General features: G+C 42.4%; 1 protein-coding gene across 7 annotated transcripts in view; it reads left to right on the plus strand.

The window, feature by feature from the left end:
• secisbp2l (SECIS binding protein 2-like) overlaps window positions 1–24,911 on the plus strand; it is a 29,476-nt gene that overhangs the window by 1,938 nt on the left and 2,627 nt on the right. For 5 of the 7 annotated variants that reach the window (XR_009785129.1, XR_009785130.1, XR_009785131.1 and 2 more), the window contains exons 2-19: window positions 3,380–3,591; window positions 8,922–9,249; window positions 9,942–10,083; window positions 11,235–11,458; window positions 11,701–11,725; window positions 11,889–12,004; window positions 12,303–12,416; window positions 12,496–12,606; window positions 13,377–13,544; window positions 13,641–13,782; window positions 13,895–14,070; window positions 14,971–15,103; window positions 15,211–15,373; window positions 17,196–17,416; window positions 18,369–18,523; window positions 18,637–18,856; window positions 19,611–20,424; window positions 23,822–23,876. Coding sequence is in view for 2 of the 7 variants with exons in the window: in XM_061751538.1 (XP_061607522.1) it covers window positions 3,380–3,591; window positions 8,922–9,249; window positions 9,942–10,083; window positions 11,235–11,458; window positions 11,701–11,725; window positions 11,889–12,004; window positions 12,303–12,416; window positions 12,496–12,606; window positions 13,377–13,544; window positions 13,641–13,782; window positions 13,895–14,070; window positions 14,971–15,103; window positions 15,211–15,373; window positions 17,196–17,416; window positions 18,369–18,523; window positions 18,637–18,856; window positions 19,611–20,230 (3,270 nt within the window). In the remaining 5 variants the exon portion in view is untranslated. Of the gene's footprint in view, window positions 1–3,379; window positions 3,592–8,921; window positions 9,250–9,941; window positions 10,084–11,234; window positions 11,459–11,700; window positions 11,726–11,888; window positions 12,005–12,302; window positions 12,417–12,495; window positions 12,607–13,376; window positions 13,545–13,640; window positions 13,783–13,894; window positions 14,071–14,970; window positions 15,104–15,210; window positions 15,374–17,195; window positions 17,417–18,368; window positions 18,524–18,636; window positions 18,857–19,610; window positions 23,769–23,821; window positions 23,877–24,911 lie in introns of those variants that run through there. The other 2 variants (XM_061751538.1, XM_061751564.1) reach the window with 2 other exon arrangements.

The following is a 24,911-nucleotide window of genomic DNA, read 5'->3' on the forward strand; positions in this document are numbered from 1 at the left end:
TAACGCTTTTCGAGATACACAAGGATGCTTAATTCTTGCAAACTAAAGGCCTCTGTGAGTGCCTTTCTATACATGCATTGGCTCTTGTATCTCCAAAGATGCACATCTGCCTGTGACCTCAATGCAACTTTGACAATCGCTGCTATTCTCCTTCACACACTCGCTTACGCACACATGCGCGCGCGCGCATACACGCACACATACGCGTGCGTGTAGAGCCAGTCAAGGGTTCGGTCATCTTGGGGTCTTTCAAAACTCAACACCACATTACAATTCTCATCACCTGTGAGTTCTAAATTTGTGTTTCACTACTCGTGCACGTGTGGCCTCCATGCTGTTCCTTGCTGTGTAATTAGATTATCCTGTGTTGCTGTCTCTGTTATCCTCTCACACTTAATCCTGTCACAGCCTGCTATGGGAGCCTTTTTTTTTTGTTGTCATGGGACACTTGTGTTTTCAAGCTCTCCTACTAAATGTATAAAAGTAAATTATGCTATTATTATTTGGAACCGTTTTTTGTATTATATTGTAAGAATTTGTACTCTGATCTTTTTTTTTTGGTTTGTTCTGAGAATTGCACAGCAGGCTTAATCCGTTGTGCAAATGTTGCCGGTTGCCCGCCGCTGAGCTAGTACCAGTACAGACTTCATTCCCGCTACAAAACAATCACTTCTTGCAGCCATATCCTGCATCTTGAGAGTCAAAAGTTGTTTAGTTTCACTGAATTGGCTATTCATGCTTAATCTGTTCCATTTCTGTTTGTACAAGCTGACATCTGTAGATTTGTGGAGGAAAAGTCGGGCGGGACAACACCCCCCGCCAATGGTGGTGGGACACAATAGCTATCTGTGTTACATGACTGTAACTTGCATCCCGAGCACTGTTTGAGAGAAATTAGGAAGCCTCTTTGTTCACTGAACTGGCTCACCCTCTTTTTAATTGGCCATCTTGGACACCACTTAAAGAAGAATAAATGGACTGGGTTTTAAATGTATTTTTAACATATAAATCAGTCAACCCAATTGGTCTATTTTAGTGTGATTGGCATGGACACAGCTAAGTTGATTAACTCTGTTGGAAATTCTTGGAAACGTCATCAACAATAGTTTCCTGAATGCCTTTTCTATGTAATTGCAAAAAAATCGGACCCCCCCCCCCAAACAAAATGGTGGCATGAGACTTGACGGAACAAAGAGAGCTGGTGTAGGATGTAAAAATTCCAGATGATGTGTTCATCGAAAGTTAATGAACGAATTGAATGAACGAAAGTTGGCCGAACGACTTCAATGAGCGAAAGTTGGCGAACGAGTTCATATTTTGTGCAAAGGTGAACTGAAACTTAGTTCATTTCTGCCCGATGAACATAATTGAGAACGCGCTCATACTGGCGTCAAAGAACGGTTTTCGAACGAAAGTTCATTTACTTCAAGAATGCCAGGTTTTCCTCGGGATTTCTGGGACAAAATCCGTGTGGACACACTACGTACGAGCCTTCATACGTCGGGGATGAACGCCATTCAGGTTTCAAGAAGTAAAAGTAAAGACAAAATAAACAGTAAAACAGAAGTCAAAATAAAAAACTTGGATAATGTGATTGCACAGGTGTGGACACTCTTATAACTGCGAGTGAAGCTCGGTTTAGAATTAACCAATCAGATTCAAACTGCTAAATGGGGGTCGGCACTCGCCTGCCACCATTTATCGTGATTGCAGATTAACCCAAAATAAAGTTCAGATGTTTTTGTAGTCACATTTTATTGCGCAAGCCGTGCTCCGCAGAGAGCTTCCACATCATCCGAGGGATCTCATTGTTCAATTGTATCAGTCAGGAGAAGGGTACGAAAGAATTTCAAAGGCATTCAATGTAACATGGAACAGAGTGGAGAGTGTCATCATCAAGTGGAGAAAATATGGCACTGCAGTGACATTACCAAGAACTGGGCGTCCCTCCAAAATGGATGAAAAGATGATAAGGAAACGCGTCATGGAGGCTGACGAGGCCAACGGCAACATTGAAGGAGCTGCTGGAATTCGTAGCAAGTACTGGCTGTTTAGTACATGTAACAACAATCTCCTGTATTCTTCACATGTCTGGGCTGTGGGGCAGGGTGGCAAGAAAGAGAAAGCATCCAAGCCTGGCTACATTTAACAAATGCATGTTGGGAAATGTGGTATGATCTGATGAAACTTGAACTTTTTGGGCCACAATCCAAAAGATATCTTGCAAAAACAACACTGCTCATCACCAAAAGCACACCATACCTACTGTGAAGCATTGTGGTAGCAGCATCATGCTTTTGGAGCCCTTTTCTGACTGCCTGACTGGGCTCAAGATGGAGGGTCTTGTAAATAGTTCCAATTAGCAGTCAGTGTCGGCACAAATCCATCGGGCTTCTGCTAAAAAGCAAACATTTGTTTCCCCCCAATACAGTACAGAAAAATACAATTTGTCCAAGTTCAGGATTTCAGTGGTTCCAGTACACCTACTTGTTTGCCAATGTCACCTCTGCTTATAACCAATTGTAGCATGTTGGGGATCCGCTGGTGGAGCGGATAGAGTTTCTGGCGCCGTTATGGAGTTTGGATTTCGTTGACGAATGCTGTCACTCAGATATTTTGCTCGTGTATCAACATTGTTGATATTGGGTCTGGTAAGAGAACAGTGTTCCACACCATATTGGCAATTTTCTATTTGTAAATTTGCTTTATTTATTTAAAGCCTATCGTTATTTGCATTTTTTTGCGCTCAGGGATACTAAAGTGTTGCTTTGGCACCATCTAATGGCATCTTGGTGCCAAGGAACTATGTTGAAAGTGAAGGCAGGAGCTTCGTTTAGTCCTGTCAAAGACAAAAGTAGTGCTTTGCTGACTTTTTTGGGGGGGGCGGGGACAATTACTTGCAGATTTTCGCCACTTGTGGCAGAGCTCGGTCCCAAGCACTGTACAGTGGACCTCGCATACTCGTGGTTTGGCACCCCAAGATTCACCTATGCGCTCATTTGTATCCCCCCCAATTTCTTTTTAAAAAAATGTCCCAATTTTTATTTTTTTAAATTTTACTTATTAGAATTATTTTTTTCTTTTTTGGGTTTGGGAGGGGGAGCAAATCCGAAAACGCTTATTGGCGGTTTATCCCCATTTATTTGAGAATTTTTGGCTATTACAGTTTTTTCAATACAATTATAATGGTTGTCAATTAGCCGCAGATTTTCGCTTTTCGCGGTCTGCCCCAGTCCTTAACTCCCGCGGTCCACTTTCTATCGATGTGAATAACCCAGCCTTGTCAGTTAGATATATTTGTCATTCAAATTCCTCATGCAATGATCTATTTGCATCTGTTACTCACGTCCCAAAAGTAATAGTGCTTTACTTTATACAGGATGTGAAACTTTCAGCTGAAGTGGAGCCGTTCATCCCACAGAAGAAAGGTCACGAAGGATCCCTGGTCAGCATGAGTCTGTCCGGAGAGCCGGTGGGTGGAGGAGGAGGTGGCGGAGGCATAGGAGGGGGCAACGGAGGGGTGGAAACCACTCCTATACCGAGCTACCTCATCACCTGCTACCCTTTTGTTCAGGAGAACCAACCCAACAGGTACTGTCAGTGTCACGGGCTGGAAAATGAAACCACGAATGTTTATGCGGCACCAAATTAGCATTATTTCTGGAGCTTGAATGTTTCTCTCACTCGTGTTAATTGCGTCGAGAGCAGACAACAGCTTTTGAACAGAATGGAAGAAGTAGATCATGTCAAGTGGCCGCCCTCTGTTTCCTCCCATCATTGTTCTGCCTCCGCATCGGTGTACGAGCAGACATCTCCATGAGCATAACTACGCCACTTGTCTTCCCTTTCTTTTTAATTGCACCTAAAGACATTTAAACAGACTTTTTGTGTCTTACGGTTTTTATACTTTAAACATATACAATGTCAGGTGGCCAAAATGTGACTTTCTCCTCCGACTTAAGGTACCTGTGGTATAATGGAATCTCTGTTGGAGACCTTTCCATTTTTCAGAAGAACTCACAGTGATTAAATACATTATGCTACTGCGCATAAAGCTTTTGATTTTATCTTTGCTTTCATACGTCAAGCTCAAATTTTGGTTCCGCAATAGCAATCAAATTAACAAAGAAGCTGAGCGTCAAGTCAACTCATTTCTAACCAGGCGAGTTTTAGGAAGGTTTGTGGAAGTGGTCCAATTGTTTGACGAAAGGCATGCCGGAACTCTCCGCATTTTGGGGCGATCCATTAAGCCGATCACTCTGTGGCACGTCTGGAGAACCTGTTGCTTACAGTGTTTCAGCGTGGCGACCGCGTTGTGAAAGCCAAAACGTGTTTGGCGAGTTTTCAAGCTTAAATTGTCATTGCGGACTGTAAAGCCGACTTGTCGGTTCAACCCCTGCGTGGACTTGGGTATCTTTTTAAAAATGTAATAATAAAAATTTGTATTTGGGTTTGCCCTTGCAAAAAAATATAATAAAAATAAAGCCAGGGGAAATACTCAGTCTTCTTCTTTTCCTTGTAAATAGGAAATCATCTGTTTGCACTATGCATTATGGAAAGATGATGCCTGAGCTGAGTGATTCATATGTAAAAATATGTTTTAAGGTTGTACGTTAGAATAGCGTACGTGTAAACGTATGTAATTTAGTAGTGGCAATGACCAGTTTGGAATTTCATTTCTCTTTTGAAAATATGTCCTGAACAGGCTCAACACAACCATCGATGCAGTATTGACAAGGAGTTTACAAATGTATTTCGTTCCATAATTGAGTCACAGAACTTTGAGGGCAAGCAAAACTCAAAACAAGATTGACACAACTACTTGATTTCAACAATGTATTGAGTTTGAGCGCTTACAAAGTTTAAGAGTGCTTAATTAGGAATGGATACCGCCCCGGAGTTCCCGAGTGGACATGGCACCACAACCAGTGTTTCGAGCGGCTGCTTTCTTTGTCCACACCAGTGATCTTGTATGTCCTGCACATATCCGCTCCTTCTGTTTCCTTCCCTACTATTTGAATGCAAGGAAATGACTGCTATAGCGGGTTGGTTGTGAAAATGTCAACATTACTGTGTCATGGACACACCATCTTAAAAAACCATCATGTTCTTCATTGTGGTGCCACAGATGAAACTATGCCGCTTTTCCCCTCGCAACATGTTTCATTTGTTGATGTTTTTTTTTATTTTTAAATGTGCATTTCATGTTCAGGATCAGCTCAGGATGGTAGAGTACAGTATATGATTTTATTGATTTTTCAATTGGATTTTATAGGACAATTTATTATTATTATTTTTATTTTTGCTGCTTCTGCATTTCCTGCGATTGTTCAATTGGATTTTGCCGTCAACCTGCAGGGCACCATTGGAAATTCAGCTACTGTGGGTCGAAGTCGAAGAGGTGGAAAGCGGGTTCTTCGGCAGACAGAGAAGAGGAAAGCACAGAGCCTAGAACTGAATGTGGGGACTTTGAATGTTGGGACTATGACAGGAAAATCTCGGGAGTTGGTTGACATGATGATTAGGAGAAAGGTTGATATATTGTGTGTCCAGGAAACCAGGTGGAAAGGCAGTAAGGCTAGAAGTTTAGGGGCAGGGTTGAAATTATTTTACCATGGTGGAGATGGGAAGAGAAATGGAGTCGGGGTTATTTTAAAAGAAGAGTTGGCCAAGAATGTCTTGGAGGTGAAAAGAGTATCAGATCGAGTGATGAGGCTGAAACTTGAAATGGAGGGTGTTATGTGTAATGTGATTAGTGGCTATGCCCCACAGGGAGGATGTGACCTAGAGGTGAAAGAGAAATTCTGAACAAAGTCGTTCTGAGCATCCCAGACAGAGAGAGAGTCGTGATTGGTGCAGATTGTAAAGGACATGTTGGTGAAGGAAATAGGGGTGATGGAGAAGTGATGGGTAAGTACGGCATCCAGGAAAGGAACTTGGAGGGACAGATGGTGGTAGACTTTGCAAAAAGGATGCAAATGGCTGTAGTGAACAGTTTTTTTCCAGAAGAGGCAGGAACATAGGGTGACCCACAAGAGCGGAGGTAGAAGCACGCAGGTGGATTACATCTTGTGCAGACGATGTAACCTGAAGGAGGTTACCGGTTTTAAGGTAGTGGTAGGGGAGAGTGTGGCTAGACAACATAGGCTGGTGGTGTGTAAGATGACTCTGGTGGTGGGGAGGAAGATTAGGAAGACAAAGGCAGAGCAGAGAACCATGTGGTGGAAGCTAAGACAGGACGAGTGTTGTGCAGCTTTTCGGGAAAAGGGGAGATAGGCTCCCGGTGGACAGGAGGAACTTCCAGAAGACTGGACCACTGCAGCCAAGGTGATCAGAGAGGCAGGCAGGAGAGTACTTGGTGTATCTTCTGGCAGGAAAGAGAGGAGACTTGGTGGTGGAACCTCACAGTGCAGGAAATCATACAAGGAAAAAGGTTAGCCAAGAAGAAGTGGGACACGGAGAGGACTGAGGAGAGGCGAAAGGAATACATTGAGATGCGACACAGGGCAAAGGTAGAGGTGGCAAAGGCCAAACAAGAGGCATATGATGACATGTATGGTAGGTTGGACACTAAAGAAGGAAAAAAGGATCTAAACAGGCTGGCCAGACAGAGGGATAGAGATGGGAAGGATGTGCAGCAGGTTAGGGTGATTAAGGATAGAAATGGAAATATGTTGACTGGTGCCAGTCGTGTGCTAGATAGATGGAAAGAATACTTTGAGGCGTTGATGAATGAGGAAAATGAGAGAGAAGGGAGAGTAGAAGAGGCAAGTGTGGTGGACCACGATGTGGCAATGATTAGTAATGGAGAAGTTAGAAAGGCATTAAAGAGGATGAAAAATGGAAAGGCACTTGGTCCTGATGACATTCCTGTGGAGGTATGGAAGCATCTAGGAGAGGTGGCTGTGGAGTTTTTGACCAGCTTGTTCAATAGAATTCAAGCGTGAGACGATACCTGAGGAATGGAGGAAAAGTGTCCTGGTGCCCATTTTTAAGAACAAGGGTGATGTGCAGAGCTGTGGGAACTATAGAGGAATAAAGTGGATGAGCCACACAATGAAGTTATGGGAAAGAGTAGTGGAGGCTAGACTCAGGACAGGTGAGTATTTGCGAGCAACAGTATGGTTTCATGCCTACAAAGAGTACCACAGATGCATTATTTGCCTTGAGGATGTTGATGGAAAAGTACAGAGAAGGTCAGAAGGAGCTACATTGTGTCTTTGTAGATCTAGAGAAAGCCTATGACAGAGTACCCAGAGAGGAACTGTGGTACTGCATGCGGAAGTCTGGAGTGGCAGAGAAGTATGTTAGAATAATCCAGGACATGTACGAGGGCAGCAGAACAGCGGTGAGGTGTGCTGTAGGTGTGACAGACGAATTTAAGGTGGAGGTGGGACTGCATCAGGGATCAGCTCTGAGCCCCTTCCTGTTTGCAGTGGTGATGGAAAGGCTGACAGATGAGGTTAGACTGGAATCCCCGTGGACCATGATGTTTGCAGATGACATTGCGATCTGCAGTGAAAGCAGGGAGCAGATGGAGGCATGCACTGGAAAGCTGAGGAATGAAGATTAGCCGAAGTAAGGCAAAATATATGTGCACGAATGAGAGGGGTGGTGGGGGAAGAGTACAGGGAGAAGAGATAGAAAGGGTGGAGGACTTGAAATACTTGGGGTCAACCGTCCAGAGCAACGGTGAGTGTGGTCAGGAAGTGAAGAAACGGGTCCAAGCAGGTTGGAACGGGTGGAGGAAGGCGTCAGGTGTGTTATGTGACAGAAGAGTCTCTGCTAGGATGAAGGGCAAAGTTTAGAAGACAGTGGTGAGGCCAGCCATGATGGACGGATTAGAGACAGTGGCACTGAAGAGACAACAGGAAGCCGAGCTGGAGGTGGCGGAAATGAAGATGTTGAGGTTCGCTCTCGGAGTGACCAGGTCGGATAAAATTAGAAATGAGCTCATCGGAGGGAGAGCCGAGGTTCGATGTTTTGGAGACAAAGTTAGAGAGAGCAGACTTGGCTGGTTTGGACACGTCCAGTGGAGAAATAGTGAGTATATTGGTAGAAGGATGATGAGGATGGAGCTGCCAGGCGAGAGAGCGAGAGGAAGACCAAAGAGAAGGTTGATGGATGTCGTGAGGGAAGACATGAGGGCACTTGGTGTTGGAGAGGAGGATGCAGGATTTCCTGCGTCCCCACAGACATACACTAATTTACCAAAGCCATTTCATATTGTCACTATTCTGTATATTTAGCAACTTTCCCGTCCCCTCTCGCAACAATTAAAAAATAATAATAATAATAAAGCGACTAGTGAGTTTAATAATTAAATATAAAGTAGACTACACAGGCCTTTAGGGCTTTCATTTTGATTGTTCCTTCGCAAGAGGTGTATTCAAGGGCTACCAGCAAAACAGGACATCTCTAACACATGAAAAAAAAGATCAATGAATTAAACAACAACACCAAGATTCCACAAAATGGTGCCAAAATAATACTTTCTGTTGCTTAGGCCTGAGGATAAAAAGAGCAACTAAGCGAGTTCTTCAGTGAATAATGGACGATAGGTCCCCCCCAAAAAAAAGAAATATGCAAATAAACGAATGCCAAATCGTGCACTGTAATGTCATTGTCAATGTCCTTTTTCTACAAGCGATGGGGGGGATAAAATATATTAAAATGGAATATCTTCTTTATGTGAAAAAAATATCTGAGATTTTATTTTAAGGCTATAGCCCTCAGTTTGGACCAAGTTATGAAGTTTTGGGCCCTGCCACATTTATGATAACCAATAGAAATAATAACAATGTCACAATAGGTTTTGGTATTTCTGGTAGTCACAGAACCTTTATGGAAATATGCTCTTAACAAAGTTTGCAAGCATTCAGTTTTAGGAATATAAATGAATCTCCTCTCGTTCATCACAGGCATCATCATCCAATGTACAATGGAGGGGAGCTGCGCTGGCAGCAGCCGAACCCTGGCCCCGGTGGTCCCTACCTGGCCTACCCAATCATGTCTTCTCCTCAACCACCTGTGTCCAGTGACTATACCTACTACCAGATTATGCCTGCCCAGTGCCCTCCTGTGATGGGCTTCTACCAGCCATTTCCTGGCACCTACACAGGGCCAGTTCAGCCTGGGGTTGTCAATCCAGTCTCGGCAGATGTTAGCGAAAGGCCTCTGCCTCTTGGGCCGGCGTACGGGATGCCGAATCAACGAGGGAGAGGCACCATCCGACCTAATCTCCCAAAGGTAAAAAGGGTCAAATATTACATAGCGGTACCTTGATTCATGAGTGTTCCAATTTGTACATTTTTTTTTTTTTTTTCAAATGATGACCCACACATTTTTAGTCTATTTATTTTTTAATTTATTAATCTCTGTTGCGAGCCAAAATGATTCCCTCGAGTAAAGTGGAGCAAAATGTGTCTATACATATTGAACAGTCAAACACGCATACAAAATGAAACCACTCGCAAGAAGCACGGAGAAGATGGTCACACTGAACTAACCACGTAGGAACCAGACAGAAAATGAGCAATTGATGAGTTCAAAAGGCCAATAGGCGCCATTTCGATACATAGAGCCCTGCCTACTAGCAGACTGCCTATAATGGCATCGTCTGCTGTCGGCCTTCTTGACCCTGCAAAACCAAACATCTTGTCAGAAATAAAGGTTTTATTTCAGAAATGGACAAGTGTCCTACGGATTTTAGTGAAGCTAGCGTCATCGCCATCCAAGTCAATCACGAGCCCATTCACATTCACGTCATTGCGTCACTCGTCACGTATTACGGCCCCACACATGTCCGCACCCATGATTTTGCACTAACTCGCTGCTAATATTCCATTTGCTTTGATTCAAAAAAAGTGCCACTGTATTGTTGTTTTCACATGTTGAAGATGATATCACAGAAATTGTCTTCTCCTCACTGTAATTTAAAGCAGCAACACTTAGGTGTTTGCCAGCCACCGAGGGGTCGCCGTCCCCCAAACAGGAGCGTGGCTGTCCAGAAGGAAGTGTGCACCATAGGCCATGATGGTTGGACTAAGAAAGTGCTACTGGTGGATGCAGCTCAGCAGACTGGTAAGCATCCTCCTGCAGTGCTTGAATAATGTTTAAAAAAAAAAGAAAAAAAAAAAGGCACAAATAATATGAATGAATAAAAAACTGTGAACATGATATCATCAACTTTTTAAAACTTTATTTGACCTGTGTGCGAATGGAGCAGTAAAAGTGTTTCACAAAAGAATTTCTTTGGCTGAAAGCATGTTACGTTCATTTTAGTGAGGAAGTTCAGCTCGCTTCCAGCAACCGCAAGATCTGGTTGTACAGGTTGATGACTCAAATATGGGAATGTCACAGAAACAGAAAGGGAATGTCGAGATTCCAGTTGGGTTATTTACATTTGTGCAAGTCATGATGTCACCTGTAATGATTCTGGTTTTAAGAAAGTATATGAGCCTCTGTCCATAGTGTGGCAGGTGTGCAGTTGTGTGATTTATCAATATGTCAGATTAACAAAGAGTCGGCACGAAGCGCCGATTTGCTGCTTGAACGGCTTTATTCGCTCCTCTGCGCATTCGACGTCAACGGGTCCTCCGCTAATCGCGACTCTTCCCCGGTCGCCGTCACTTCACTTGCCACTGTACACACTCGCACCGGCGCGCACTCCTTCCTCCTGCGCAAACCCGTCTCACTCACATATGGACGCACACGCCCACACACACTGAGCTTGCTGTCACAATCGCGTGTGCCAATACCCGTAACAGAAGTATTTCAACGTAAGTTTCGACTTTAACGGTGAAATCCGACTTACGCAGAAATTCGGGTTACGTCGCCAGCGTAGGAACGGAACTCATTCGTAAATCGAGGACTTCCTGTAATGGTAAATATGGAAATTTTTGGCCACTTTTATAAGAGTTTCATGATTCTGCTACATTTTCCTGATGACGTGATTCTGATGAGGACATCACTGACACGTTATCGTGATATTGACCCAGTTTAGCATGTTCATTGCTAAACTAGAATCGGACTCAATAAAACACAGATAAGCCGTTAATAATAGCATTTTCTTTTTTTATTTAACAGGCTAAGTCTTATTTCATGGAGGATACAGTACACTGTTTTGTTTTCTGTACTCTTTTGACTCTGGACTGTACGTTTGACGAAATATCCTATTAGTGCACGAATGAAGTGCGCTGTGAGTGTGTATATTTCTACTACCTCATCATTAGATTTCCCAGGCGAGGTGTCCGGGCGAGGTTTTGGGGAGCCGGCCAGTCCGCTGCTGTGGACGAACCGAACGAAGAGGCAACCGACATCACATGCGCCTGAAAGCTACAGCGATCACGGCACCAGCGAAGCAGATATAGACAGCGACAGTGGATACTGCAGCCCCAAACATAAACAGACTGCAGGAGTAACACATCGAGCAGCAGAGACGTCGGCATCATCCAGCGTAGGGCAACAGCCTTCATAGTTGATTTGTTTTAAGTCTTCACGGCGATATATTTCCTTGGCTTGGCTACCCATATTGTTGTATGCGGCAGCGTTTTTTGTTGTAAGTGTTAAAAGGCTTCAGATAGATCAAAGTTATCGTTTTTAAAATGCAAATCACAGTAATTATTAAAGCATGCGTTATTTTATCAATGCAATCAAATCCTATATGTTGACCGTAATATCTCACTTTTTTGTCTTTAGGGAGTTGAGAGCGGTGTTATGAAAAGTAAGTTTTCCATGCTGCTCTCGTGCGTACTTTTCTTTGGCACACTAATGAGATCCAATACAATAGCAGAATGCCAATTATGGACTGTTCTGCACAATACACTCTGTATTCTATTATAACTTATCTTTGACCACCATTGTTGTTGTTTTTTTGTCACTACTAGCAGGTACATGGGTAAATGTAGCTTCACAGGCGACCCAGAAGTCCTGGGGGGACAGGAACGGCCATTTCCATAGAGCGGACCAGAGGAAGAATCCTGACCAGAGTAACTTCTCACAGGTGCAGTGAAGTCCGCTGAAGTCGCTTGCTTGCATTGGTTAGATCACAAATTAGGTACATTTGGATTATTGTGTTATTACATTCCTCTCAGTTTTAATAATGAAAGAAAATGGATTGGTAATCTTGTTAAACTCGAACTGGGTGCATGCACTTATAAAAGGTGCCTCTCCTCCCACTATTTCTCATGTGGACAAGTACACAGAGGCTGCAAGCATATCAGTTTATCATTTCAGGTAAATTTACAAAAAAGCTTTTTTCTCAACCTTGTTATTTCTTTCTTTCCTCCTTTGGGGGTAAGGATTTTCACAGTGTCTGTCCAGGACGTGGTCTTGCAAACCAGTCAGAACAAAGACCGCCGCAGCCAGCACTGGTCACACGTGACGAGATCACTCCGGAGCCCCTTTACTTTGAAGTGGGAAAACAAATACCGTTTTAATGTACCGTTTGACTTTTGTATTTCTTGCTCTAAAATGTGTTTTCCATCTTACAAGGATGAAGACGAGTTCCCAGATTTACCCACTGGAGGTGGTGTCCAGCGCTGCGCCAAAGGAGAAGCGACTCCAGCACAGACGCAAATGCAGCCCAAACTGCATAGAAATCTGGTAGGTCAAGTGCATACTAGTAGACTGTTTTCAGAAGGTCTTTCTAAATTCAACAGCAGTATAATGGTAATAAAAGCTTGCAGCAGTAAACTCTGATCTGTTTTTTTTTTTATTGTAAAGGGGTGGAACATTAGTTGGGGAATTTTGGCAATACAGAAATCCTTCATTCATCGCGGCGATTAGGTTCCAGACCACCACCAACCAGTAGGTCAAATCCGCAAAGTCGTGAACACACATTTTTGGGATTATTTATACATTCAGTATTTTCTTAACCTTATATATAGTCATTTAAACACACATTACAAAGAAAGAAATTGCATAATATACAGTACTACTCTGCATAACTTTACGATTAACATTTTAAAAGATGTTTAAAAGTACAGTGTCTATGTGTGTAAATGTTTTGTAACATGTTTAATTATTTTTGGTTGATTGTTTGTTTTGTTTTAGGCTACGTAGCATCTATTTTACCACAAGAAATTACAGGATACACTCAAAATCCCACAATATGGCAATTTATGCGTGATAAATTCTAATTATGTTCTCTATATGCCAAACTGCTGCTTTTTGTAACAAGAGTTGAGTTTGCTGCCCCCGTGCACCGCTTATATCTCGAAGTTTGCGAACTAGATATTAGTCTTATTATATATCATGATCTATTAATATCTATTACGGAACCAAACTTTACTGCTGGGTGAAAACATGGCTGCATGTGGTGAGCCTTCGCAGCAGCGACAAAACATTTCATGTTGTTTTCTTGCTTATCGCAGATGGACAACCTGGCCGAAAACTCCCCGATCAATATTGTGCAGACGCCGATCCCTATTACCACATCTGTTCCCAAGAGGGCCAAGAGCCAGAGGAAGAAAGCCCTGGCCGCTGCCGTGGCAACTGCTCAGGAATACTCGGAGATAAGCATGGAACAGCAGAAATTGCAGGTATTGTGTTTTAAGATCGCTAGACTTCACGCTCATCTGGATTCAACTGTTCCAGTCGAGTGACCTTGTTCTGTCTCGAATGTTCCCTCCGAACAGGAGGCCCTCACGAAGGCAGCTGGCAAGAAGAGAAAAACTCCTGTCCCGCTGGATTTAGGAGACATGCTGGCAGCTTTGGCTAAGCAGCAGCAGGCAATGAAGGCCAAACAAATCACAAATACCAAGCCACTATCTTTTACAGGTATCCCAGCCCGAATTGATATCTAGCATCCAAACATCACATCTCACTTTTCAGAGCCTCTTGGAATTCTGCACTTTAATTCTACATGCCACTTTGGTTTATTTCTCCTCAGTTGGAACAATTACTCCATTCCGCAGTTCAGCTTCAACCAATTTGGCGGCTATGTTGAAGGGTCATCCTCAACCCCACTTGGGCTCCCCTAACACTCTGGATTCCACCGCGCCACGACTAAAACGAGGGAAGGAGCGGGAGATCCCCAAAGTCAAGCGACCAACAGCTCTTAAGAAGGTTAATGGTTTTATGTTTGTTTGCTCTTCTACTAAAACTTTATTCGGCGCTTGCGGTGATCTCCCAAATCTTCTATGGTTATCAAAACCCTCTTTTAAATACGGGATACGAGTTGTCGGGATGTGTGCAAAACCATTCAAATGGAGATAGCAAGCCGGGCTGCAGTCGTCTTCTCACACAATTCCCTAATAAGGTGGCCTTGAGGATCCAATTGGCTCGGCCATCCCAGGAGAACTTGCTGGTTCTCTGAAGTACTATATATAGACTTGAACACGCACTGAAAGGAGGGGAAAAAAAGCAGTGCTGTTGTAGTTTGCTGGGACAATTTCAGCTACTAACTTTCGTCCCATATCCGCCGTTTAGTTTTGCGCAGTCCGTTTAGAGTGACTCATCACGCAATTTAGCACCTGCTGTTGGGATCCTAGTAAAATATTACCATCTTAATAAATGATGTGCTATTTAGGATCTTGTTAAATCAGGCCCTACGTATACACAAGTATTGGGACACCTGGTTACACCAGTGTAAACCACAAATTGGAAATGAGAAATAAAGCCCCCCTCCCCAAAAGAGAGTTGGTCAATGAGAGAGGGCCTTGTTTACAATCTGTGACTAGTTGAACATGGAAGAGCCCGCAACATCCATGCATGCCTTTATGGACCTTGCACAAGGTCTTGATTAAAGATAAGCAGTAAACATGGCGGGAGGACCCAGTGTTCTAGCCTGACCTCTGATTACTCCTTGGACCAAGAGGTGTTTCTCAATGCTTATGTCTATGTATTGTATGATGTATATGGTCAGCTTCAAATCAAATGACTGTGCTTTTTTATGCCATTGAACCAGTCTTATTGTTATTTTATTGTTTTTCTTACTGTGTTTTTCCTCCTACCTTTTTCTTAAAGATTATTCTGAAGGAGCGAGAAGGCAAAAAAGGTAAAACAAGCACGGATCAAGAGTCGTCAGGCCAAGAAGAACATGGAGATGATTGTTTACATTTTACTGAAGAGCTTTCCCAAGAGCCTGCCTCTCAAGAAGGTGGACTAAATTAATTATATGAGTAGTTTATTGTCCCCACACACTTCAAAAAAAAATAAAAAAAAAATCATTTGATAGTTAATAGTTCCCTCTTCTTTTTGCCTCAGAAAATGGGCTGAGTGTGCCCAGCGACACATCCCTCTCCCCAGCCAGTCAGAACTCTCCGTACAGCATCACGCCTGTATCACAAGGTTCTCCTTCGAGCTCCGGCATCGGGAGTCCCATGGCTTCCAACGCAATCACAATAATCCACAGTCGGCGTTTCAGAGAGTAAGTGACTCGGTCTCGCGATCCCACTCAGAAATCTGGATGTGGCATTGGCGAATATTTGTCCCACCCAAAAATAGCCTTCACTGGGAGAAGTGTTTGGAAGTTAGCGGGCGTTTTTTGTACGGGTGGACCTTTGCACAATACAGAATTGTAGAGGATGGCACAGATGTCTGACACATTGTGCATCCTCAGCAAAAATGTATGCAAGTAGCCACAAACGTGTCTTTGTGTCTTCTGCTGTAGGCCTATTGTCCTTGCCCACCCGTCTCCAACACATTTGCATTTATAGCCTCCAAATGGCCTTCCCTTCCTGTGCCGTGACCACCAGCTCCTCAGACCACACTATTGAATTACTGCATTTTGTGTTCCTTATTACATTATGGTTGGTGTGCATACATTCCGGTGGTATTGATTATTTTTCAAGACCTATTGAGATCTATAAATCTAATCATGTAACAAAGGATGGCAACATAAGTGTGCTAAAACCTAATGTTGTAAAAACTGTTAATCAGATTGAAGCCTTTCAATACTTTGGTACCTTGACTTATGAGTTGAATTCGTTCCTTGACCAAGCTCATAACGAACAAGCTAAATGTCAATATACTCGTATATCCAATTGAAATGAGCTGAAATGCCATTAATCCATTCGAGTCCCCCCAAAAGGTATATTTTTTAATTAATAAAGAAAAATAGCACTCAAATATAAACATAATACTTAAGAATTTAAAGAAATGAACTGGTTATATTTAAAGAGTAATTAAGCCAGAAGTCACACACAGTGTTGCATTATAAGGCATATGTTCAACCAACTTCCGCATTTGGCAAAACAGGTTGAGGTTCTGGCTCTAGTAAATGGCGGCGCCGTATAGCAGAAAATCGGGACAAATTACCCATAGGGACTTTAAACATCTACAATGTCTTTTGGTTTACAAGAGATGGCCTCAAGAGCTACCAAAGATTAGACTATCCAATTTTTAGGCTTTGTTGGTGTTTACATATATCACATTTGTATTTAACTTTTGTCCGAAGACACCAGCCATAAAGAAAACACAATTTTAGCTAGTTCAGGTTGAAACCATCGTGTCATCACCCCATAGTTATGCTAGTCATCGCAGCATACACAGGAAGTCCGCTAACCTGTTTTCCGGGTTTGGTCAGGTGATGTTCCGTGTATAGCAGAGTGGTGGCTTAAAGGGAATGCCCTAGTGAGTGACGTCAGGACCTCTGACTCAAGTTGTGGTTGGCAATTTTCCATGTGATTAGTTCAGTGTGAGTGTCTTCTCCATGCTCCTTGTGAGTGTTTCCATTTTGTGTTTGACTGTCTCATTCAGTAAACAGCTGTCGCCTTCCTTTTTTATTTATTTTTATTATTATTATTTTTTAAATATATATATATATATATATATACTTCACTGGAGGGATGGCATAGCTGAAGCTCTTTCGTAATTAAAATTTTGACTCGTAACACAACGCGAAAAAATCGACCAAGCAACAGCTGGTAAAAAAGCCGTAAGTCAGGCCACTTAGAAGTCAAGGTACTATTGTATTTTTATTTATTTTTGCAGTAAATTGCTCGATCCAGCTTTAATGTCTATAAGCCTTTGGTCATGTATTTTGATATCTTGTACATTATTCAAAACCACTGATGATTAACCAAAGGGTCAAAGGAAATCATTGACACAGCGGTTTGTAGGCTACAAATTTCAGACGTGTTTTGCAACGTTCCTTATTGACATTCGCGGTGATTTCATTTTTTTGTGTGTAAACTTGCCATTATTCCATCTCATTCATTTGTGATGTATCATGTTATTGCCTTCCGCAGGTACTGTAACCAAGTGCTAAGCAAGGAGATCGACGAGAGCGTGACGCTGCTGCTACAGGAGCTGGTCCGTTTCCAGGAGCGCGTCTACCAGAAGGACCCCAACAAGGCCAAGTCCAAGCGCCGCCTCGTCATGGGTCTCCGAGAGGTCACCAAGCACCTGAAGATGTGTACCATAAAGTGTGTTATCATCTCTCCCAACTGTGAAAAGATCCAAGCCAAAGGTGAGAAATATGCACAGTGAGCCCCCCTGCAATTCGCTTATTTGCAGATTTTTATGAGAACCTATTCTCCCTTAGTCTATGAAAATCTCTATTTGCTGTTTTTGTGCCCAGGCCACAGCAATATATGTATTACGTTGTCACCAACTAGTAACATCTTGGTGTTGTAGTTAGGTTGAATTCATTGATGCTTTTTCATCTGCCTTTGCGATGTCTTGTTCTGTTGACGGTCCTCGAATGAAACTTGTGAAAGTATCTTTCTGCTTCTTTACTGTTGCACTTTGCCTGTATTCCCTGACATCCATTATTGTGTGTAAAGGCCAAAATTGTATGTTTCATGTCTTAATACGTTTTGTGCAACGTGCTAGTGTGCATATGTTTATCAGTTTTTTCTAGTGCTATTATATTATATTATTTTGTATTATTTTCTAATACTATTGATGAGCATCATGTGAAGGTGGTTTGTTTGTGTTGCATCAACTACTGAAGACAGTCATTTATGTAACGTGGGTTCAAGATTTGTCTACAATCTGGAAGCAAGGTGTTGGTGCTTTATGTTCCTCTCCATCTTAAGTGCTTTGCCACAATCTTGTGGCATCTATATACAATTACAAAACACTTAGGCGTGCGGGGGATTTTCGCGATTCGCGGCGGATAGGGACTGAGCCGTGCCAGGGGTTCACTGTATTAGAAACAATACTCAGTATATTGCAGTGCCATTCTACATCGCTGTAACCTAAATATAGATTTAGATATGTACAGTAAATATACATCCGCAGTCAGGACCAAGCATTATTGTCTTTATAAGGCAGAATGTTTGATCCAGCACTTCTATCTAGCCACAAACTCCATAGAGAGCAAGTAAAACTCTCTCCCCAGGAGTCATAGCTCTGTTTAATGCTTGTTTATTTTTCAAACTTCTGACCATTTCTGTGACTTTTGTGCTGTGTTGCAGGTGGTTTGGATGAAGCTCTGTACAATGTAATTGCTATGGCCCGAGAGCAGGAGATACCTTTTGTGTTTGCTTTGGGCAGAAAAGCGCTCGGACGCTGCGTCAACAAACTAGTGGCTGTTAGTGTGGTTGGCATCTTCAACTATTCTGGAGCTGAGGTAAGACAACACTCAATTCGACTACCTTGGTTTCTACCACCGCTGGTCATTTTTCATCTGATAGTTCACCATAAAACAAAGGAAATGTTCTCATATGCTCTCAAATATTTCAGGGTCTATTTGACCATCTAGTGTCGCTAACAGAAGAGGCTAGGAAGGCCTACAAGGAAATGGTGTCGTCTCTGGAGCAGGAGCAGCAAGAGGAAGCTTTAAAACACGTCAAGAAAGTCCCGCACTACATGGGACATTCACGCAACCACTCTGCAGCTTCCGCTACCTCCTTTTGCTCCGTCATCTCCGAGCCCATCTCGGAGGTCAATGAGAAGGAGTATGGTGAGATCCCTCATGTGCAGTTCTTTGCTTGTCGTTTGTAGCTTGTTGTGCTAGAAAACTCTTTCTATCAGTAATTGAGTGAGATTTTTTTCAAATATAAATTGTTCCTTGGCTCAATAAAGTTTGGGAAACTGGTTTATATATTTCACACTTTGGAAGGTATCGTAGTTGCTTTGAGTTTAATTTCTTCCGTGACCATGCTCGTAACAAAACCCCAAGTATCTCAAATCATCTTTCCCCATTAAAATGTGTGGAAATGTCATTAATCAGTTCCAGCCCCAAGAAAATATATGACTTAACAGTAATAAATGTCATATTTTTGGGGATTTGAGTGAGGTATTGATTGCAAGCAGATACGACGACTCTGCTATTTAGATATATATATCACAATCAATAATACACTAGATGATGTTCCAGACGTTAGCCTGTCTTTGCATTGTGTGTTAGCAATAAGATAGGCAAAGTTGTGTGGCTGTTTTAAATACACAACCAGTCATTCTTTGTTTTAGGTTTGTCTTTAATTTAAATGGAGAACATTTATTTGATATTAGAGTAAATCATCAGTTTAATTTGAAAAGTACCACATGCAGTCATATTGACATAACCGGTGATGTGCAACTCACTGCACATTTAAGCCCCTTACATATATTACACACATATTCTTCATACTTCATATTTTGCTAATCAATGTAATATTTTTCTACACGTGTTTGTCACCCGAAAATGGTCATAAAACCTTTCCCATTTCCTGCAGAGACCAACTGGAGAAGTATGGTTGAAACTTCAGATGTTCCAGAGCCAGTCGAGGCCGAAAAAAGTGCACCTTCACCTTCTGTGGCCCCCCACAGAGACAATGAGACCCCGTCGGTCCCCACAAGTGGCGTCCCGCAGAGGACGGCGCTCCCAACGCAGGGTCACGGCGAGCGGGACGAGGTCCGTGCCGACGACCGCTTGGAGCTGGCCTCCCAGCAGAGCACGGAGACGGGCTCGCTGGACGGCAGCTGCAGGGGCCCGCTGAACTCCTCCATCACCTCGACCACCTCCACTCTGGTGCCCGGCATGTTGGAAGAGGCCGAGGAGGAGGACGAGGAGGAAGAGGACTACACGCCCGAACCCATTTCCGTGGAGGTGCCCACCCTCAGCAGCCGCATCGAATCGTGGGTGTCAAAGACGCTGGAGAACCTGCAGCTGGGAAAGAGCCAGGACAGTACAGAGGAGGAAGAGGATGACGATGAGGAAGAGAATGATGATGAAGAAGAGGAAGAGGAGGAGAGAGCACAGAGCGAGGATGAGGAAGGCCTTGTTTCAGAGGGTATCACGGATACCAAAGTGGAGAGCAAAGAGCAGGCGGAGGCCAGTGAGGTCACGGCCTGACGTCGCTTCTCGTCCTCTTCGTCTTCTCGTTCTCATCCCATAAAACCAGCAGCTGTTCTCCTTACATCTCCACGGCCTGATACCAGACCTAATCTCGCACCTCGGGCCTGATTTACGAAAGGTTTACGCGTGCAAAAACGGCCGCAAACGTCATTGCTCACGCAAACAAGACATGGAAGCGGATCTACTAACTGGTAACCAATCTCTGAACTTTTTACCACCTCAATAAAATACTTGGCTGTCCAAGTACAGCCATCACGAGCAACATTAAGTAATGTAGAAGACCTAAGTGTTTCACCAAAAAACGAGGCACGGTTTCTTCAAAGGTATCGTCGCTGTCTGGCGGAATCCTCACATCTCCGAAATCAGTACTTCACAGAAATGAAATCGCCATCTTGCTTGAGTTATCAAACACCGCATCGTTCAAATTGGTATTATACCTAATAAAATAAAAAAACGCCAATTTATTACACTATCATTAAATTGAAATTGTAGAATAAAGCGTCAGCCGCGCACACGCCGACCACACAAAAAGCCTTTTAATATTTCACAAAAGCAAGCCACTGTGGGTTACTTCACCGTCTTTTTCAAACGTCTTTCAAACCAGCCATAAGTGATTCAATAAATAAAAGTATGAGCTCACTAAGCAGTATAATCGGAAGAAATTAATCTACACACAAACTTACCTTCGTGGCTGACCATTTCCTTCTGCACCAAAGAATTACAGGTATCCATTTTAACAAAATAGGTTTATTCAAATGTATCCCATCCATCCATCCATTTTCTGAGCCGCTTCTCCTCACGCGGGTCGCGGGCGTGCTGGAGCCCATCCCAGCTGTCATCGGGCAGGAGGCGGGGTACACCCTGAACCGGTTGCCAGCCAATCGCAGGGCACATACAAACAAACAAACAACCATTCGCACTCACAGTCACACCTACGGGCAATTTAGAGTCTCCAATTCATGCATGTTTTTGGGATGTGGGAGGAAACCGGAGTGCCCGGAGAAAACCCACGCAGGCACGGGGAGAACATGTAAACTCCACACAGGCGGGGCCGGGGATTGAACCCGATTCCTCAGAACTGTGAGGCTGACACTCTAACCAATCTAACCCACCTAAGTATTTTAATTTGTCTCTAAAAAACATTCACACTTTCAATCTTGAAGTGACATAATGCCACATGCCGCCCAAAGAATGAGGGAAGAGGCGGAGTGTTTGACAGTTGATAGATTTGTTCTCAAGCTTTTTTCAACACAATTTCGTTCATAATAATGTGTAAAAATAACATGGACAGACCAATGGTATTGAGTATTGACCATATTTAGACATACGAGGTTCCCGCCTTACAGCATAGGTGTACTTACTATGAAATGGTATAAAATTCTTACTACTAGTAAGTAGTAAGTTAATACTAGTCTGACTTGCAGCCTGTGATGGCCGCCGTTCTTCCTCATAACTCATACATTGTAATGTGTGGGTTGGATTAAGCAAACTGGTAGTGGTCTCAATTCTATAATGGTGTGTCACCGCCATCTACTAGCGGTTTTGCCTCATTAACATTGTCTGCATGCTTGACAATGATAGTAGAGCAGCATTAGACTCTCCCTCACCCGTCCGTCCCTGTCAAAAGAAATTGTAAAAGACGTGAAAACACGTTCTTGGCACCGGACGTTTACACTCTAAAAGACGTATTAATACACCCTTGACACTGAATGGGTTAACAAATGTACTTTTCCGTATTTAAAAAAAAAATATATATTTTTTTTAAAGAAATGTTATGCAGGATTGGAACATACATCCGACTCCCACGGACGCGGGAAGATTCAAAGCATACAAAACATAGATTTATGTAAGTCAGTAATTAGTTTGTTTGCCTCTTCCAATTCCATCACTACAAACTTCATTTGGTGCTTGTGGTGCTCTCCGATGATCTCAGCAGTCTCTTAGAGTGAGCCAACGCGCGATATAGCGCCCGCTATTTGTGATCTTGGTAAATCAGGCTGGTAATCTCAGGTATCTGTCAGTGCAGACCACTCGCACTCCACAGAGAGGGTCTAGAGCAGGTTCATTTAAAAAAAAAAAAAAAAAAAAAAAAAAAACACCCACATTCAGCTCATGTAACCTGCAACACTTGAATTCGGAAGAAACTTTCTCCATTTTCTGCATCCCAAGTTAAGTGCTCTCTCTGTCTCTCGTTCTGTCTGGAGAGAGATTTCTGGGAGCAAGTGTTAAGAAAAGCTTCAGAGATCCCGTGACTCCTCAGCTCTTGTCTTATTTGAGCGCAGACCATTTACAGCTCTGTGTGTGCGTGTTGAGTGTTTGTTTACAGGCACATAGCTTACATTTACTTTGATGTGTTGATGAGCTTTACCTTTTTGTACATATTGTGTTTCTGCGAGCGCTTCCTCGTAACCTCGTTGCTCCACGAGGGGGGAAGGAAAGTTTTTTTTTTTTTTTTTTTTTTTCGTTTTTTTTTTTTTTTATTGCTCGACTGCTGTCTCGTTTTCACTACGGAACATCGTCTCTGTAGTTGGACGGGCTTGCTCAAATGACTCCCATCAGTCTGCAGGAACTGTTTTATAATGTTTGAATAAGTGCTTTCTCCCATTCTGCATTCAGATAATTTAAGGTTTAACTTCTAAGAAGCAAAAACAGTAGCGTCTCTGTGTACAGTATTGGTTTGTCATATTGATCTTTCTGTGTTGCTGTCAGTGTTCCATATAAACTGTTGCCATTTGTTCTCCAGGGCTTTCTACTAAAGTCTTTTCCTATCGAGGCAGGGTAAGGTTTTAATACATAGCGTTTTCTAATTTATAATCCAATCTAGGATGTTTTGTTCAAAAAGAAGTTATGCCTGTGGTTTAGGTGTAAATTTAGTATTGGGAGTTTAAACTTTAACAAAACAGACTTGTGTTCTTAAAATGGGCTTGTTTAAATTAAGCAATCCCAAGACCCAAGTATTGAGTTCTTACCTATGGAAAGAAGCAGGCATCGAACTACAACGATTCAAAGTAGCAAAGACCTGTTGACACGGCCGACGTCATTCACACTACTAATGGTTAAATGCCTTTTAACTACATGTGCATTTAGAGATGTTGATTCTGCATGTATTTGAGAAAAGAAAAACACACAACCACTTCATAAAGCCCTTTTAACATGTTATAAGTCAAAGCTAACCAAGTCAGTCGTCCACTTATTCCAATAAGTGTCACGTTTGGATCCTGAAATTATTTGTAGTTTTAATAAAAGGTACTCTGTCCGTGTACCATCAGTGTTTTTTCGACAAGGGTGTATTTTTTTGCACTATGTACATACAGTAATAAAAAGAGGTGTGATTTAAAATGAGCAAAAAAACAAAACAAATTAACAACAAAAAAACGGTTCAATGAAGTACTTTTTCAGTGTTCTATGTCTTTATATGAATATTTATGACTGTCTTTCTTGCCTCCATCACTAGCAACATTGTACAAGGCTGTTTGTCATAATCCCTAAACTATATGGACTGATGATTAACATCATTAAAATGTTGTTTCAGTAATTCCTATGGCTGTTTTATTTATTGATGTATTTTTTTCCCCCCTTACCCATCAGAGACAGGTCGGAAGTTTTCTTCGCCTTTGCCTTTTACGCAGAACCCAGGAAAAAGGTTTGTCGCAATTGCGTTCATCCCACAGCTAAGATAATATTCGATGTAAATCACCTTTGCATTCAAAATCTAAACTTTCTATTATCTTTGGTCAATTTGACTCCATTCAATGTTTTAATGACTAAATGAATTGATTGCATGATTTTCTTTTTGCTTATGTTTTATGACTCCGTTGGAGCAATGGGGTAGCCAAAATAAGTCAACACACAAACATCAACTAATTGATAGGTAATTATTTTATGCAGGTTTGAATTTCTTGGGTCAAACTGACACAAGAGAAGACAACTGTGTAAAACAATAACAATGTGCACGAGACAGGACATAATGAAATAGAGTTCAGGAAAAAAAATTGAGAGACCAAAATAACACTTGATTTATTGCAAACCAATGACAATATTTGCCTTTGGAACTTGGGAGTCATGTTGTCAGTAGTTTGCAGAGCAAAACAAACATGTTCATGTTCTCAACGATACATGTAGATGGCAAAATCTGAGGAACTGATCATTTTCCAGTGGTCTCAATTTTTCCAGAGCTCTATCATTTTGCTAATCAACTAGTATTTTACTTGACCCACTTGTCCCCATTAAATTAGGTAAATTCCATAAACATAAAAAAAGCAACAACAACAAAAGATGGTCATCTTTAAAGAACGGAAATGTTAGGAAACTTGAAGGTAAGGTTAAGGGTTCAAAGACTGCTATTGTTGCTGTGTTTTCTCATTAATTGCATTGTGCGTTGAAGGCCTATTGTAGTTGTATCAAATAGCCACTAGGGAGAGGCAACCCTCAGCTTGAGGTTTATTTATGGCCTTTTGATTTCAATGCAGTTGTGGTCAGTTTGAAGCAATTTATTTATTTGCAGAACTTGCTGTTCTCTAACAAGGTGCTGAATGGCAAAGGTGGTGTTTGGGGTCAAATTAGGTCCATCCATCTATCCATTGTCTTCCGCTTATCCGAGGTCGAGTCGCGGGGGGCCACTAGCTTTAGCAGGGAAGCCCAGACTTCCCTCTCCCCCGCCACTTCAGCAAGCTCTTCC

This window comes from Phyllopteryx taeniolatus, chromosome 2, assembly GCF_024500385.1.
Source record: "Phyllopteryx taeniolatus isolate TA_2022b chromosome 2, UOR_Ptae_1.2, whole genome shotgun sequence".
Classification (NCBI taxonomy): domain Eukaryota; kingdom Metazoa; phylum Chordata; class Actinopteri; order Syngnathiformes; family Syngnathidae; genus Phyllopteryx; species Phyllopteryx taeniolatus.